This window comes from Tachypleus tridentatus, chromosome 10, assembly GCF_004210375.1.
Source record: "Tachypleus tridentatus isolate NWPU-2018 chromosome 10, ASM421037v1, whole genome shotgun sequence".
NCBI lineage: Eukaryota > Metazoa > Arthropoda > Merostomata > Xiphosura > Limulidae > Tachypleus > Tachypleus tridentatus.
In genome coordinates this window covers 41,306,913-41,321,006 of record NC_134834.1, presented here as the reverse complement: position 1 = coordinate 41,321,006, position 14,094 = coordinate 41,306,913, and the positions used below count along the sequence as shown (strand labels likewise).

Sequence of the window (14,094 nt, the reverse complement as noted above, 5' to 3'; positions counted from 1 at the left end):
GCCAACTATTTACAGGTCATTTGGTGTCAAGAATGGTAAGAAGGAAAAGCCAGAGGCTGTACTTTTATATAACCAAACAAAGTATGGAGTAGACGTTGCAGATCAGATGACACATCAGTAACTAAACTGAAAGCTGGTTCTCATTATTGGCCAGTTTCTATATTTTACAATATCCTTGCTTGGCAGCTGTTACTTCTTTTGATTTTTGTACAAGAAATGGATCAGAGAAAATATCAGTAGGAGTGGGTAACCTTGAAGCTAGCCAGAGCTGTACAGAAATGTGAGAGAACTATGCAGGCACCTCAACTGAAACTCAGAGATACATGCAAAACAAAACAATACCAGATATATAAATACAGTAGCCAAACTTCTTATAAATGTGTCCTGTGTGAAATACTTTAGTGTAGTAGATGCATGGTCGAAGGTGAAAACCATTTCATGTCCATGAATTGTGCTAATTAGGTTACTTTGAAGTTTATTTACATGAAAGTGCACTCACATTACAAAATGACAGTTGCAGAAATTTTTATAATCTTTTTACAAATGTGTACTGTTCAGGGGGGGAAAAAACCTTCTCTTTTTTATTTAATTTTCTGTTTATTTACACTTGTTTACCTGCTAGTTTATTTTGATATTTTATTATACTATTTAATTTATTGAAGTGTTTTATGCATAATTGTTCATTTTTATATGGTGTTTTGACTATAACAGTGTTTGATTTGATGTGCCCAACTATAACTTTTGAGTTTTATCTGACAAATTGAAAATGCAGTGATCAAATTTATTTTAGTATGGCAGTATACTAGTGTTAAAGGACTAATTGAGAAACATTTGTACTTAGTCATTTGTTAAATGTGCTTCAATTGATAAAAAAGTTAGTATAAGTTGCTTATTATTATTATTATTGTTAAAGATTATACATCTTTTTTATAAGTTAGCTAAGAAACACTACTAATCTCTCTACCCCACTGAGAGCTGTTACCTCACATGCAACTGCCATGGAATTTCTTATGTATACCATAAGCCCTGAATAAACTTCCACCCTTACACATGTCTGTGTATATTGCACGAGCCCTGCAGCAGAAGCATCATAATGTTGCAGTTCATCAGTAGGAGAATTATATAACTTTCATGTGCAGCAACCCCCATGAACACTAACATATGACTATATGTTCTTTTGTCAGTGTTGTTTGTGTTGAGATATAATTTATTTGTGCTTTTTTTTTTACCTTCATCTCCTTTTATGAATTTTACTACATTTACTTTATTTTTACCTTTTAACCGGACATTTGGCACAGATAGCCTAGCTGCTTTGTGCCATAAAACACTAAATCAACTAACCAACCTACTTATGCATTTAGCATTTCTTGTCGTTTCTAATCTTGTGTGTAGAAATTAAATTGTAACATTCAGAAAATGTATCAGAACAAACTGATTTTACACCAGTAATAGACATGTTTACCAGCTCGTATTTTTACGCATTGAGTAACAGCTTTCATAATTTCCAAGATTAAATTTGAATTGATGAAGTGTAATAGTTTAAACTACTTATACATTAACCATTATGTCTGTGACATTTCATATGTGTAAATTTTTGTACTGACACTTAGGAAAGAATTAAATAGATGTATTGTATATCATTGTACCACATACACAAGAAAATAGTCATTGCTTCTACCCACATAGAATTGTTGGTAATAAACCTGAAATTTTACTACTGTTTATTGTATTACATTATTATTATTACAGAAGCTTATCCAATTAGTGAAATTCCTTGAACAAGAATTGATTGATGCCAAACGTCAGATGGCTCGAATGGAAATTGACATAAGAGAAGAAGTGTGCCAAGAGTACTCCGAGCTGTTTGTTAAGATAGAGAACACATATAAGTGAGCTGTGCTTTATTTTGGATATCTCTTAAAAAACAAAAAAATGGCAATTTTGAACAGTTTTATAGCTCTCAAAGATTCACTTAAGGTATTATCTGTAATTATGACTACTTAATAAGATACATTTGAATATACAAACAAGCCAGGGAGAGAAATGTAATATTTTTGGTTTAGTTAAAGGATTTCATCAGCTTCTTTTAATTGATAGATGTTTAAACACTTATATGAATAAAAAATTATGTAGTTTATTTAGGTTCTGATATGTAAGTATCCAATTATTAGTTTTTGAATTTGTCTTTCATTTTGAAAATTTTATACATTAATTAAAAACTATAAACATAAAATTATATTGAATAGTTCTTGTTTGTTAATTCCCTTAAAGTGAAACATTTTCAGTACATAATATGATCAAAACTCACAAGTGCAAGCTTTTTCTACCATTAGCAACAGTTTATTTAACCATAGTTGTAAAATCTTATCACTTATGTTTTAAAATAACTTCTAGTAAAAAGGAAATGAGCAGGTTGAGCTTGACTAGAGATTATTTTTTGTAGTATCATTGATATGTTGTTTAATAGTAAATACAGATAGAATCTCATCCAAAGAATTGATACTTTGTAGTTAATATTTATTTTTTTTATGATATAATTTTAAGCCAGAGGTTACTTCTCAAGCTACTTCTGAAGATATCTAGAGTAATTAGTAAGTTTCAAATTATTGTTGTGCAGCGAACATTTAAGACAAGCAGAAGAAAATGCAGAAGAATTGATGGAAAAAAGGTTGGAGATCATGCAAAAAGCACTGTTTAACTCAAGGAAGAGGGCCAGAATGGAGGATGATTTTGAAGCTAGTGAATCTTTTGAAATTGACAAGGATCCTTCTGAGGTATGATCGTTACCTCAAAGTTTAAAGCTTGATTATTATAATGAAAAGTTAAAAAATTACTTAGTATAGACAAGTGTGTGTACACTTGTGGAAAGTGTAAAAAAAAATGACAAGATGTTTGTTCACCCTAGTAATCTGAGACACTAAAGAATATTGAATAACTTTCTTGCTTATATTTGTTTTAACCCTAAAACCAAAGATTGGTTGCAGTTAGAGAGAGACCTTGTTTTTATAGTAATAAACAGATTCTCTGTATATCGTGTTGAATGAGGCCATAGATGCTAATGCTTTGACCTTCAGTAACACCCTCAGTGCTATGATGAGAGAATGCAGGTGTATATTGTTATGGCAAAACATTTTGTATGAAGTATTCTGCTGATCATATTGTAATGATTCTTGAGTTTTTAACTAGTTGTCTTTTTGTCAGTTATGTAAATCCTCACTTGTATTACTTTTATGTTCATAGTTCTCATTTGAGTAGCAAAATTTGAAAACTGATTGAAATATTATTCAGTATTCTTGATCCCCTTATATGATAATATTTAATTTCTAGCTTAATAATAATATTTTTTTAAATATAATTGCTATATTTTGTTATGTATCTTGTATGTTGTTTACTCTTGTGAACTGTTATAAAATTGCTTCTGTAGCATATGTTGAATGGCACACTGTGCAAAGGTAGGGCATGTGCACTTTGGTAACCTTCTGTACTCATGGAGGTTAACTCTGGTTTTAGGCATACAATTAACTTCTGTTTTCCTGGCAAAAATCAAGTAACCATTGACAATAGTTTTGATATTCTAACATCTTAAGTTAGCTTTTAAGGAAATGTATAAAACTCAATTATACAAACAACAAATTTAACTAGAGTAAAACAAAAAAATACCTTAAAATCTAAGTCTTAAGGGTATTGATTCTTGTTATATTAATATGAAACACATGAATTGAATCAGAAATGTGGTACATATCAATTACTTTAGATTAATGATCAGATCATAAAAATTAAAATATATTTTCTCTCATTGTGAAAAACAGAAGATAAAATAATGATACAAAAAAAACGTTTTTTTAGGAGATAGAAGCTCTTAAAAAACAACTGGAGCAGCTACAGGAGGAATTGCAGATTATTAGAAAGGAAAACGAAAAACTAACTGAGGATAATACTCGTATCCAATTTGAAAAAGAGGCAAGAAAACATAATTTAAATTTGGAGATTGAGAAGGTTAGTGTGATCACTATTGTTATAAAACATGTAAATTATGTAAACTCTTGGGTAGTTTTTGTTTCAAATGGTTGATTCCCATCTGAGTGCAAATATAAAAATTGAATAAGAGTTCAGTTTCATAATCATATTTTATTCTGCCTAATAATATTTATTTTATTTAGTTATTTAAATAAGTTAGTTATTTGCCAAAAATATTTCTTGGTCTTGTGTTAATTTTCAACAGTTTCTATTGGGCTTAGAACACAGAACCTTGGTGTGAAAGTGAATAGAGAACAAAGTTGTGTGACATGGATAGGTTTTAAATTATGGAGTGTAAAAAGAAGATGCTCCTTCAGTTGTAAAAAAGAAAAAAACAAGTGCACAAATAGTTTTAATTACTTGAAAATTGTAGTTAAACATGTTTATGCAGCTGTTGTTTTTGGAATAAAGCACAAAGTTTTCTGAATAGTTTACAACCAGGTTTAATACTAAACTTGACATGATTCAAAGATTGAATATGACAAATATTAATAGATAATTTTCAATCTTTTTTTTTTGCAGTGATACTTAATTGAAGAATTGCTGCACATGTTCTTAAGATATTAAAATGTCATTATAATTTTTCTTCAATGTTCTGTTTTAATCCCTTACCTACTAGAGCCATTTTGTCTTATCATGAAGGCAAAGTCACACTTGTAAATTCAGAAAGTTATATAAAACTTGTATATTTTATTTCAAATTTTATAGAATAGTGATTTTTTAATAGTAGCATAACATTCAATTATTTGTACTAAATTGTATTATTTAATGAAATTTGAAGATTAAAAAAATCCATAATGTGTTTGAGACTAAGTAAGAGCCCTCAAAGAAAAAAAGTTTTTTGAACATTTTATTGAACCTTACATCATAAAGAATTTTCATCTGAGTTGGTGATATCACCAGCTGCTCCAAAATATACGATGTTAGGGTAAAATCTTTTCTGGTTAACTGTCTTATTTTTTTAAATATAGAATACTAGGTATTTTGTATTTTATACTAGTAAATATCAAGCAAATAAATATTTGGGTTTTTTATACTAACTGTGATATCATTTACTCTTTTAGGAGGAAGGTTTTAAAAAGCAGCTTGAAGAACTTGAAATTAAATTTGAGTGTTTAACAAAAGAAAATGCAGAACTCTTAAAACAAAACTCAAGTATTGTTGGTGAAAACCATGATTTAAAAGAACAAAAAGAAAGAGATAAGTTTCATCTATTAAGTGTTATCCAAGAACAAGAGTTAATGAATTCTAAGGTGGCAACATTAGAAAACAGTGTTTCTACTTTGATCAGTGAAAAGGAAACATTGTATGAAAATTATTCAAAGCTAAAAGAAGAATATGAAAAAATAGACTTAATTGCTTTAGAGTACAAAATAGAAGAGATTTCTGCAGAACTTAAAAATGCTTTAAATGAAAAGGAAATATGGAAATGTAAATCTCAGGAAATTGAGCAAGAATTGGATGAAGTTTTGAAAGAAAAAAGTGTTTTATATCAACAGTACAAGTCACTAGAAAATATAAACAATGAAAGGAAAAATGAAACAGGTTCATTAATAAAGGAGAAACTGTCAGATCTTGAAAATCAAAAACAACTTATTTTAAATGAAAAATATAAACTTGAAATTGAAATAAAAGATTTGCAAAGAAAAAATGAAGAAATAACAAAACAAAATAATAGTCTTCAAGAAGTTTTAGAAAACTTTAAGAAGGATAAAAGTAAACTATTACATTTTAGAAATGCAGAATGTTTTGAAGGAAATAAAGATTTGTCAGAAAATGAACAAAAAGATAATTTATTGAGTGACCAAGTGGAGAATCGAAAAGAATACCTTGCAAATGGTGAATTTGAAATTAAAATTGCAACCTTACAGAGAGAAAATGAAGACCTCATAAAAAAGTATAGTGTTCTTCAGGAAATTGTAGGAAACCTAAAACAAGAGATAGTTTTGCTTTCTGATGCAAAGAACAAATTACAAGTAGAGCTCTGTGATGAAAATAATAAAATTTTATTTGCACAAAAAGAAAATGAAATGTTCCAGTCCAGTGTCAAAGAAATGCAGACAACCCAGGATAAATTAATCTGTGAAAAACAAACATTACTTTCTCAGATAACTCATCTTGAAGAGGAAGTTGCAAGATTAAATGAAAAAAATTATACTTTTAATTACAAGTTAATTGAAGAAGTTAAAAATAAAAGTTGTCTGATTAAAGAAAAAGATAAATTGAAAGCTAAATTATATGATTTAGAAACCGAACATGAAATGGTCTGCAAAGAGAATAGAAAAATTCATTTGGAAATGGAAAAATGCAGCATAGAGCTTCAGAATAAGTCTGCTGATGTTGAAAATCTTTCTTCTCAAATTAAGAATTATCAGTTAGAAAAACAGCAGCTCCAAGAAGAAAAAGAAAGCATTCACACAGAAATAATGGAATTAAAAAAATTGATTGAAACAATTAAGGAAGAAAAAAGCTCTTTAGTTAAGCAAGCTGAAGAGCTATCAAGTGAGAAAGTACATTTTATGGATAAGATTACTACATTGCAGTCAGATATAACCAGTTTGCAAGAAAAGATTGAAATAATTAACAAAGAAAATAATATGTTGATTTCTGAGAAGGAGGATCTGAAAATTGAGAAGGCAAGAAATAATGAATTCCTCTCACACTTGACCAAAAATAAAGAAGATATTGAGTCCCAATTGAAAGTAACAAAACAGTATCTTCAAGATGTCAGTTCCCAAGTGGAGAATTTAAAAGGTGAAAATAAAAATTTGAAATGCCAGCTGGATAACGTTTTTGAGGAATTAGCATTTGAAATAGGATTAAAGGAGGAACCACAAAAAACTATTGTAGAAAAGTCTCAGGAATTAAAATCAAATATTCAGTGTATTGTGAAAAATAAGAAAAAACTAGAAACAAATTTAAGAGATGTTGAGAAAATACTAGAAGAAAAAACAGTCTTGTGTGAATGTTTGTCAGAAAAAATTCAACAACGTGAAATGACTCAAGAGCAACAAGAAGTAAGTAATTTTGAGTTTCTACCTTTACATTCATACACTTAGTGAAGGGTAAAAAGTCAGTAACATAAAGTGGTAAGTAATCTGTGTATGTTTAAATATGTCAAGTCTTTAAAATGACCAATCAAGTAATTTTTAATGGTATTTTAATGCAATATATATATTATTATTTTCATAATTAACTAAGTCTTCCCCTGAAGTGTTAGACAGCAGTTGTAATGCTATAAAAACTTTTCACATTATATTACATTTCACTAACTATTTGCATCATGTATCATATCCATACAGCGAGTATACCTGTTACGCTTGAGTGTGTTGATAAGTTATAACACACCCCACTATTACTATAGTTACATCCCATATCATTTACTTGAAAGGAATGGTTTTGGAACCAAATGTCAAACAGCTGAAGTACAAGAGGTAAATTATTTGATCTTATAGTAATCATTTGTGTAATTGATTACTTATTAATTAAAGATAATTGTAAAAGAAGAATATTTAGTGTTGAACCATTAGGTATAAAAAGGGCCAGTTCTTAACTTGAATTATATTCAAGCAGTATATCAATATGTTGTTATGAGTTTAGAAAACTTGGGAGTTAAATTAATGCTTAAGACTGGTAGAAGTATGTCTGCTGTCTATTTTGGAATCTTAGAACAGTTTTCATTTTTTATCTGCAAGATAGTAATTACTGTGTTTTTCATATCTTACATTTTGGCTGTTATCTGATGCTATTTGTGAAGATTCAAGGAGGGTTTAATATCCATCTAGGAGGATATAAGTGTAATCTTGTAAATTTTCAAATTGTTTAAGGAATTCATTAATTAAAATGTTATTTCTTTCCTTTGTATATTCTCAAATTATCATGCTTTTCTTTAGTGTTTATTTACTTATGGCCCGGCATGGCCAGATGTGTTAAGGCATTCTACTTATAACCTGAGGGTTGCGGGTTTGAATCCCCATGGCACCAAATATGCTCACCCTTTCAGACGTGTGGGCATTATAATGTGACAGTCAATTCCACTATTTGTTGGTAAAAGAGTAGCCCAAGAGTTGGCAGTGGGTGATGATGACTAACTGCCTTCCCTCAAGTCTTACACTGCTAAGTTGGGGATGGCTGATAGCTCTCGTGTAGCTTTGCACAAAATTCAAAAACAAACGATTATTTACTTATTTTCTGTAGGTTGATACACAAGTACTGTTTACAGTATAGTTGTGTTTTATGTCGTGTAACTTACATTTGTGTTGTCCTTTCACTTAATTTATATTATTGTAAGTCATCTTATTCTTGTTTTCTTTCCATTTAGTTTTCTTCCTCTCACTCAGCTCATCTTCACATTTTATTATCATTCAGCTTATCTTATTATCAGTTAGCTTATCTTTATGTATTGTTGTCTTTCAGTCTGGCTGCCTTTTTTGTTACTAATTTCAACTTTTAATTCAAATTATCTGTATATGTTGCCATTCAGTTGATCTTCTTGTTTTCTTGTCACTCACTCATCTTTTTGAGTGTTTTCTTATTTAGATACATTTAAACTACATAAAAGACTTGGAAGAGAGACTAGAAAAGAAGGATGAATGTATTTCAAAACTGGAGGCCAAAATGGCTACTATTTCCACAGAAGAGGCTAACGAATCAGCTTCTGCTACCATGTCTTCCAGAAGAAAAAATAAAATTGATTTTATGTCTGATGATACAGAGAAATTGAAGGCACAAATAGCAAAACTTGAAATACAGGTAAAATATACTTGGTACTTTAATGAGTTTCTGAAATCATGGAATCAAACATATGAGAACTTTGTTACCTCATACAGGAATGTTTGAATAAGTGCTGCTCTGTGTGCACTGAAACTCCTAATGAGATGCATCACTAAAGGAATGAAATATATTTACTGAAGTTTAATGTAAACATTTCTATGCATTATTGGTATGTTTTCAAGATAAAGTCCAGCTAAGTATAACTATAATGAAGGAATAAGCATTAGTTGCCACAGCAAATTTTAATAATATTAGAAGGGTTTATGAACCCTAGAATTAAAAAACTGTTATCTTTGTGTGTATGTGTGTGTGAAATTGAGAGGAAAAGTGTATCTCAGAATGGCTGATGTGTGTATTAACGCTTACTAATAAAGCAGAGAACACCGTTTTGACCTTCCTAGGTCATCTTCAAGTGTGTTTCTTGTCTTCAAGAATTAGAGAGAAAGTATAAGGTTTAGTTATTTAAATCATTGACCTCTTGAGAAATAAGTAAAACATGTGACAAGAAAATTTGGAGTATGTTTGTTCCATCATGAGTCAGAATATCTAGTTAATAAAAATAAACTTAGGTTAAAATAATTGAGTTTTATGTAAATGGTATTTAGTTTTCTGCCAGTGTTACAATATTCAACCTCTGGCATTGCTTCAGTTGCAGTAGAACAGAATGTATTCACACTGACAAATTGAAAAAAAGATGAAGGTGAAGATTATTGAAAGAAACAATGAGGCTAAAGGCAACATAATCTGGCTAGAAAAAATTATTAAGCTTTCAATTATCAGAAGTTAGAAATATTGTTTCCAATAAGGTATCTTGCCTCTTCTCACAGAATAGATTTCCCTGACTTGTACTGCCATCTATATGACCAGATGTTTGCTCAACAGTAGTCTTGATACTCCCACTTACCCTCATGTGCCTTCACTAGAATCTGCTGTGTGATAGCATGTAACAACCTTCCACCAATAGAAGTTTGACAGAAACCCTAGAACAGCTGAATACCTCTATGCACGTTAGTCTAGATTCACTTTCTGATTGGAATGGTGTTAAGGCATTTTCATTCATGCTTTACTTTTCAGAATTTTCAATAAGTTTTTTTTTTTTTTACAGTTTTTTTTTAAAATGGGAACTTAGTGTACTTTACATTTGTTACACTTGGGTTCTGAAATTTTTGTTACTACACATTAGCATTACAAATCTTTTATTTTAATATGTAATTCTTCAGATCACCCTGTTCAGACTTTTCTATTACCTCTGCTGTTCCTATTACAATTAACCTTACTTCAGGCCAGCCAACAATTGTTGGCAAAAGGTGTTACTGCTTTGGTTTGCCAGCAGTTGTCCATCTTCAACCAGACTCCTGATTATCCTCTCATTCCTGAACAAAAGGATGAAGATGTTGACATTCTTCTGTTTCCTTCCCCTACAGTCATGTTTATCTCCAGTGGAAGTGCCCAGGTCTCCTCTTCTTTTTTTCTGGAGTTAATAATCTAGGTATACATTTTATCTTTGTTCCCATTTCCTGCAACTCCCTTCCTTTCCAAAATTTTAAATGAGACACCTTCTTCTCTCCTTCCCCTTGCTGGATATTGGGCTCAGTGCCAATAGATTTATAGACCAATTATATTCAGTATATCTCAGTCCCCATGTAATATGGAAGCTCATGCTATAGCTCCCCACAGGTCTGCATTCTCTTTCTTGGACCCCCAGCAGCTTGATTCTCTTCTGGCTTTATGAGGGTTTGGATCCCAGTACGTTGGTAACATTGTGTTAAATGTTTTCAGTTTTGTGCATTGCTTTCTCTTAATTCTTGAAGTCTTGATGGTCAAAGTGAATTTACATTCATTTTGCTCTACTTGCATTATATCCTAAGCACTGAAAATTATATAACAATAACCAGAAAACAAGAGGAAAAAAAATGAAAAGTAGCAAGTCTCAGAACATTGCTGTAGAACACTTGGCTTGTATCATTAAACCAATATTTCCCAACTTATTTCCAGAATTTTATTTACACACACACACACACACACACACAAAGTGGCTGTTCATTCATGTTTTTGTTGAAAACCAAAAGCTAGATCAGTACCTGTAAATCTTTTGTTAACTTCATGAACCAGAAAACAATTTGCAGACTCTTCTATCAAGATAAGTCTATTAGCAGAGGTTGATCTTACAATTCGTAAAAGTGACAATGACATGAATGAGTATGTAAGTTAATGAATGTTTCAAGTTAAGGTTAAAAATACTTTTCTTCCATTTCAAAATTGTCAAATTCATTTGTAAAATCTCTGTAATCTCCTAAATAAACATTTTTTCTTCTTTCATTAAAACAAACAACAAATCTAAAGTGTCATTTTTAAAAGCAACAGCAACAAATGCAGATTCTTAGAGAAAACTACAGTCGTTTATCCTAAGTAGTTTAAAGTTTGTAACAGTTTTCATCTGTTTATATTTTATAATTTTATTGCCATTTTCATGTAGTTCAACCAATATAATCTTATCACACAAGTTGTAAATTACTTGGTGAATGTATAGCTCACACTACTTTATTAACTTTATTTCCCCAGGTATCCTTTGCTGGTGCATAACAGTTTTAGTGTAGCATCAAATTTTAGCTAATAATCCAGTACAAAATTAACATAAATTACTCACTATAAATTCCTCATTACTTAAACTATAGTTTTTATATCCTTCAATTTTGTTTCCTTACAGAACTATCAAATAAAACATTAGATCTCTCCTGCCACCCACCTTTTTCATCCCCTTTTTTAGGAGTTTTCTCTAACATTTAATTGTGTATTACTTTCTTAGCTATAGAAAGTCCATGTTTTCATCTAACAAATGACTTGTAACATTGTATTCTAAACAGAAAATTATCAATTTCACTCAAAGTACAACCTTTATTCCCATAAGAAAGTTAACAATTAGCTTGAATGGATTTTAACAGCTCTTGTTGCATAGTTTGAAAGCAGGAAAATGTTGAGAGTTAGGTTAAATGGTCTTCTTTTAACATGCTGTTAATCTATGCATTATGTAATTAAATAAAAATTTCGTACATTATTACCATTAGCATAAAAAAGTAGTAAGTAGGTTTGTGTCCTCAATGATTAAGAGCAAGAAAAGAGAAGATTAGGTTAATACTTTGTCTTGTTTTTCACGTTAATTTTTTATTATTGTAAACAAATCTATAAAGTAAAAATAGAGATATTTCTGGGTTAGTTAAGATTAGATTAAGTAAAATAAATGATAACAATATAATAAAAATGTTTCATGAGTCACTCATGCAAGCAGCTTAGAGTAGTTCATGGGTTATGTAATTTGATGACGTGAGCTGCACATTCCCCTTGTGATTTACAATTTATAATTACACGGATAGTAGTTTCACAAAGTTCAAAGGGTAATAAAACATGATTATAAATACATGTATACTGTTATGCATTCAAAGCTACTTAGGATAAACAAATGTAGTTTCATATTACAGTTTGAAGTTTTTGTAATATTACATATTACAGTCATTCCAGAGAGAAAAAGAAAATCTAATTTATTTCGTTTTTTTTTTCTACCTCCTTTGTTGTTCTTTGGTGGTTACAAGGTTAGTCTAATTGATACTGATCCTATATTGTGCTAGGGAAGAGAAATGAGATAAAATATGAAGTTTTACAGAAAAGGAAAAAAAAAAAACTTTTAACCTGAACATGAAAATTACTTAGCACATGGACTATTCAAAACAAATACTCAATATATTTAAAGTAAAATCTTAGTTTAATAAAAATACTTCAATAAAATATTTGTGTGTGTGTGTGTGTGTGTGTCTTATAATGTTAACTGAAAGACTGCCAAATTTCGTTAAGATATACACAATATTAGTAGGAATTCCTACTACTGTGCTGTCTACTGGTTTTCTTTTCTTCAGTCTGGAATGGCTCACTGGACTACACATTTTACCTTAGTTGCTTTAGGTTATGTGTTACCATTCTCTCTCTGAATTTCATTCTTGTGTATATTTCTTTTTTGTCTTTTGCTTGTGTCCAATATTTCTCATGCTTTATTCTATAAACCCTAATTTTATATTTTACTTTTGCTGTTGTTAGGCATCTGCTGTTTCCTTTCTCACACCCAAATACCTTCTTTACCTCATATTTGTGACTGTTTTTTCCAGACTTGTAGACATTCTTCCTTTTCTTTGTCAATTCTGTTTTTTATATCTATTATGCCTGCTTGAGAATTGGGTTCTTTGTATTCTATTTCACTTTCTAGTTCTCATGTCTGTACCTTTGCCTTTTTCTCACCACCCTCCTATGTTCCTTCTTGTCCCGTCATATTTTGTCAAAAACACTTCATTTTTATGTAGAAGATAATTCCTTCTTTTTGCCAATTTGACTTGTTCCACTTCTTTTGCTCAGTTCATCCTTCTTATTGGGTTGAGTTCCATTCATTTTTACCTTGGAACTTTCTGACTTCTTGTGTACATGATCTTCATCAAGCTCTCCCCTTTTCACCTGAATGTATTTCATGTAGTTCATTGGAGATTTAGACTGAATTTGTAAATTTTCAGTTTACTTTATCTTCTTAGGTTTTTATTCTTTCCTTTGACTCCTGTTTCTACTGGTTGTTAGGTGACATTGTCCACTTCATTTCATCTTTCATGGTACCATGGAATATTTCTCTCTTGTTTTCTCTACTCTCTTCTGCTCATTCCTTCTTCACCGTTCTCTTTGACAGATTCCTGTGCCTGTCTGGATCTGTAACATGGTTTTTGTATTCTCTCATCTGTGCCCTCTTCTTATTTCATACTTTTTATTGCTTGTGATTGCCTGCATTTGATTGTCTATGCTGTAGATGCTTATAGCACCCTCTTCCATTGTCCTTATATACCCCTCTACTAAAATCAGTCTTTCCTTCTATGGCCCACTACTGTTCAGGAGGATAACTGCTCTTTCTTACTTACTTTCTCTCACTTCTATGATTGTTGAAATCCATATCTATTCCCATGTGCTGTTTGGCATTACTTATCATGGACTTCTTCATTACTAGGACTCCATCATTGTCTGTTCCTACTTTGAGACCCCTCTTCTACTCTTACTTAGGTTGTTATATTCTTCTGAAAGTAATACCAAACTATTTTACATTTTGTATCTAATATGACACTTTTTCTCATTTTCTTGCTTCCCATCTTTGCTATCCTTAGGACAAGGTCCTCCATGTGGACAGCTCCTCACACATTTGTTGCTCAATCTCTTCAACATCTAGTTTTTTAATATTTCACAAGTTTTGACTTCCACCAGTCACCATAATTCAGTCAATCCACT

General features: G+C 30.6%; 1 protein-coding gene across 4 annotated transcripts in view; it reads left to right on the top strand.

Moving 5' to 3' along the window:
* The window catches only part of LOC143229132 (uncharacterized), a 132,654-nt gene that overhangs the window by 79,625 nt on the left and 38,935 nt on the right, over positions 1-14,094 (top strand). For all 4 annotated transcript variants that reach the window (XM_076461001.1, XM_076461003.1, XM_076461002.1 and 1 more), the window contains exons 12-16: positions 1,750-1,889; positions 2,618-2,774; positions 3,847-3,996; positions 5,082-7,034; positions 8,557-8,769. In XM_076461001.1, coding sequence (XP_076317116.1) covers positions 1,750-1,889; positions 2,618-2,774; positions 3,847-3,996; positions 5,082-7,034; positions 8,557-8,769 — 2,613 coding nt within the window. The remainder of the gene's footprint in view (positions 1-1,749; positions 1,890-2,617; positions 2,775-3,846; positions 3,997-5,081; positions 7,035-8,556; positions 8,770-14,094) is intronic.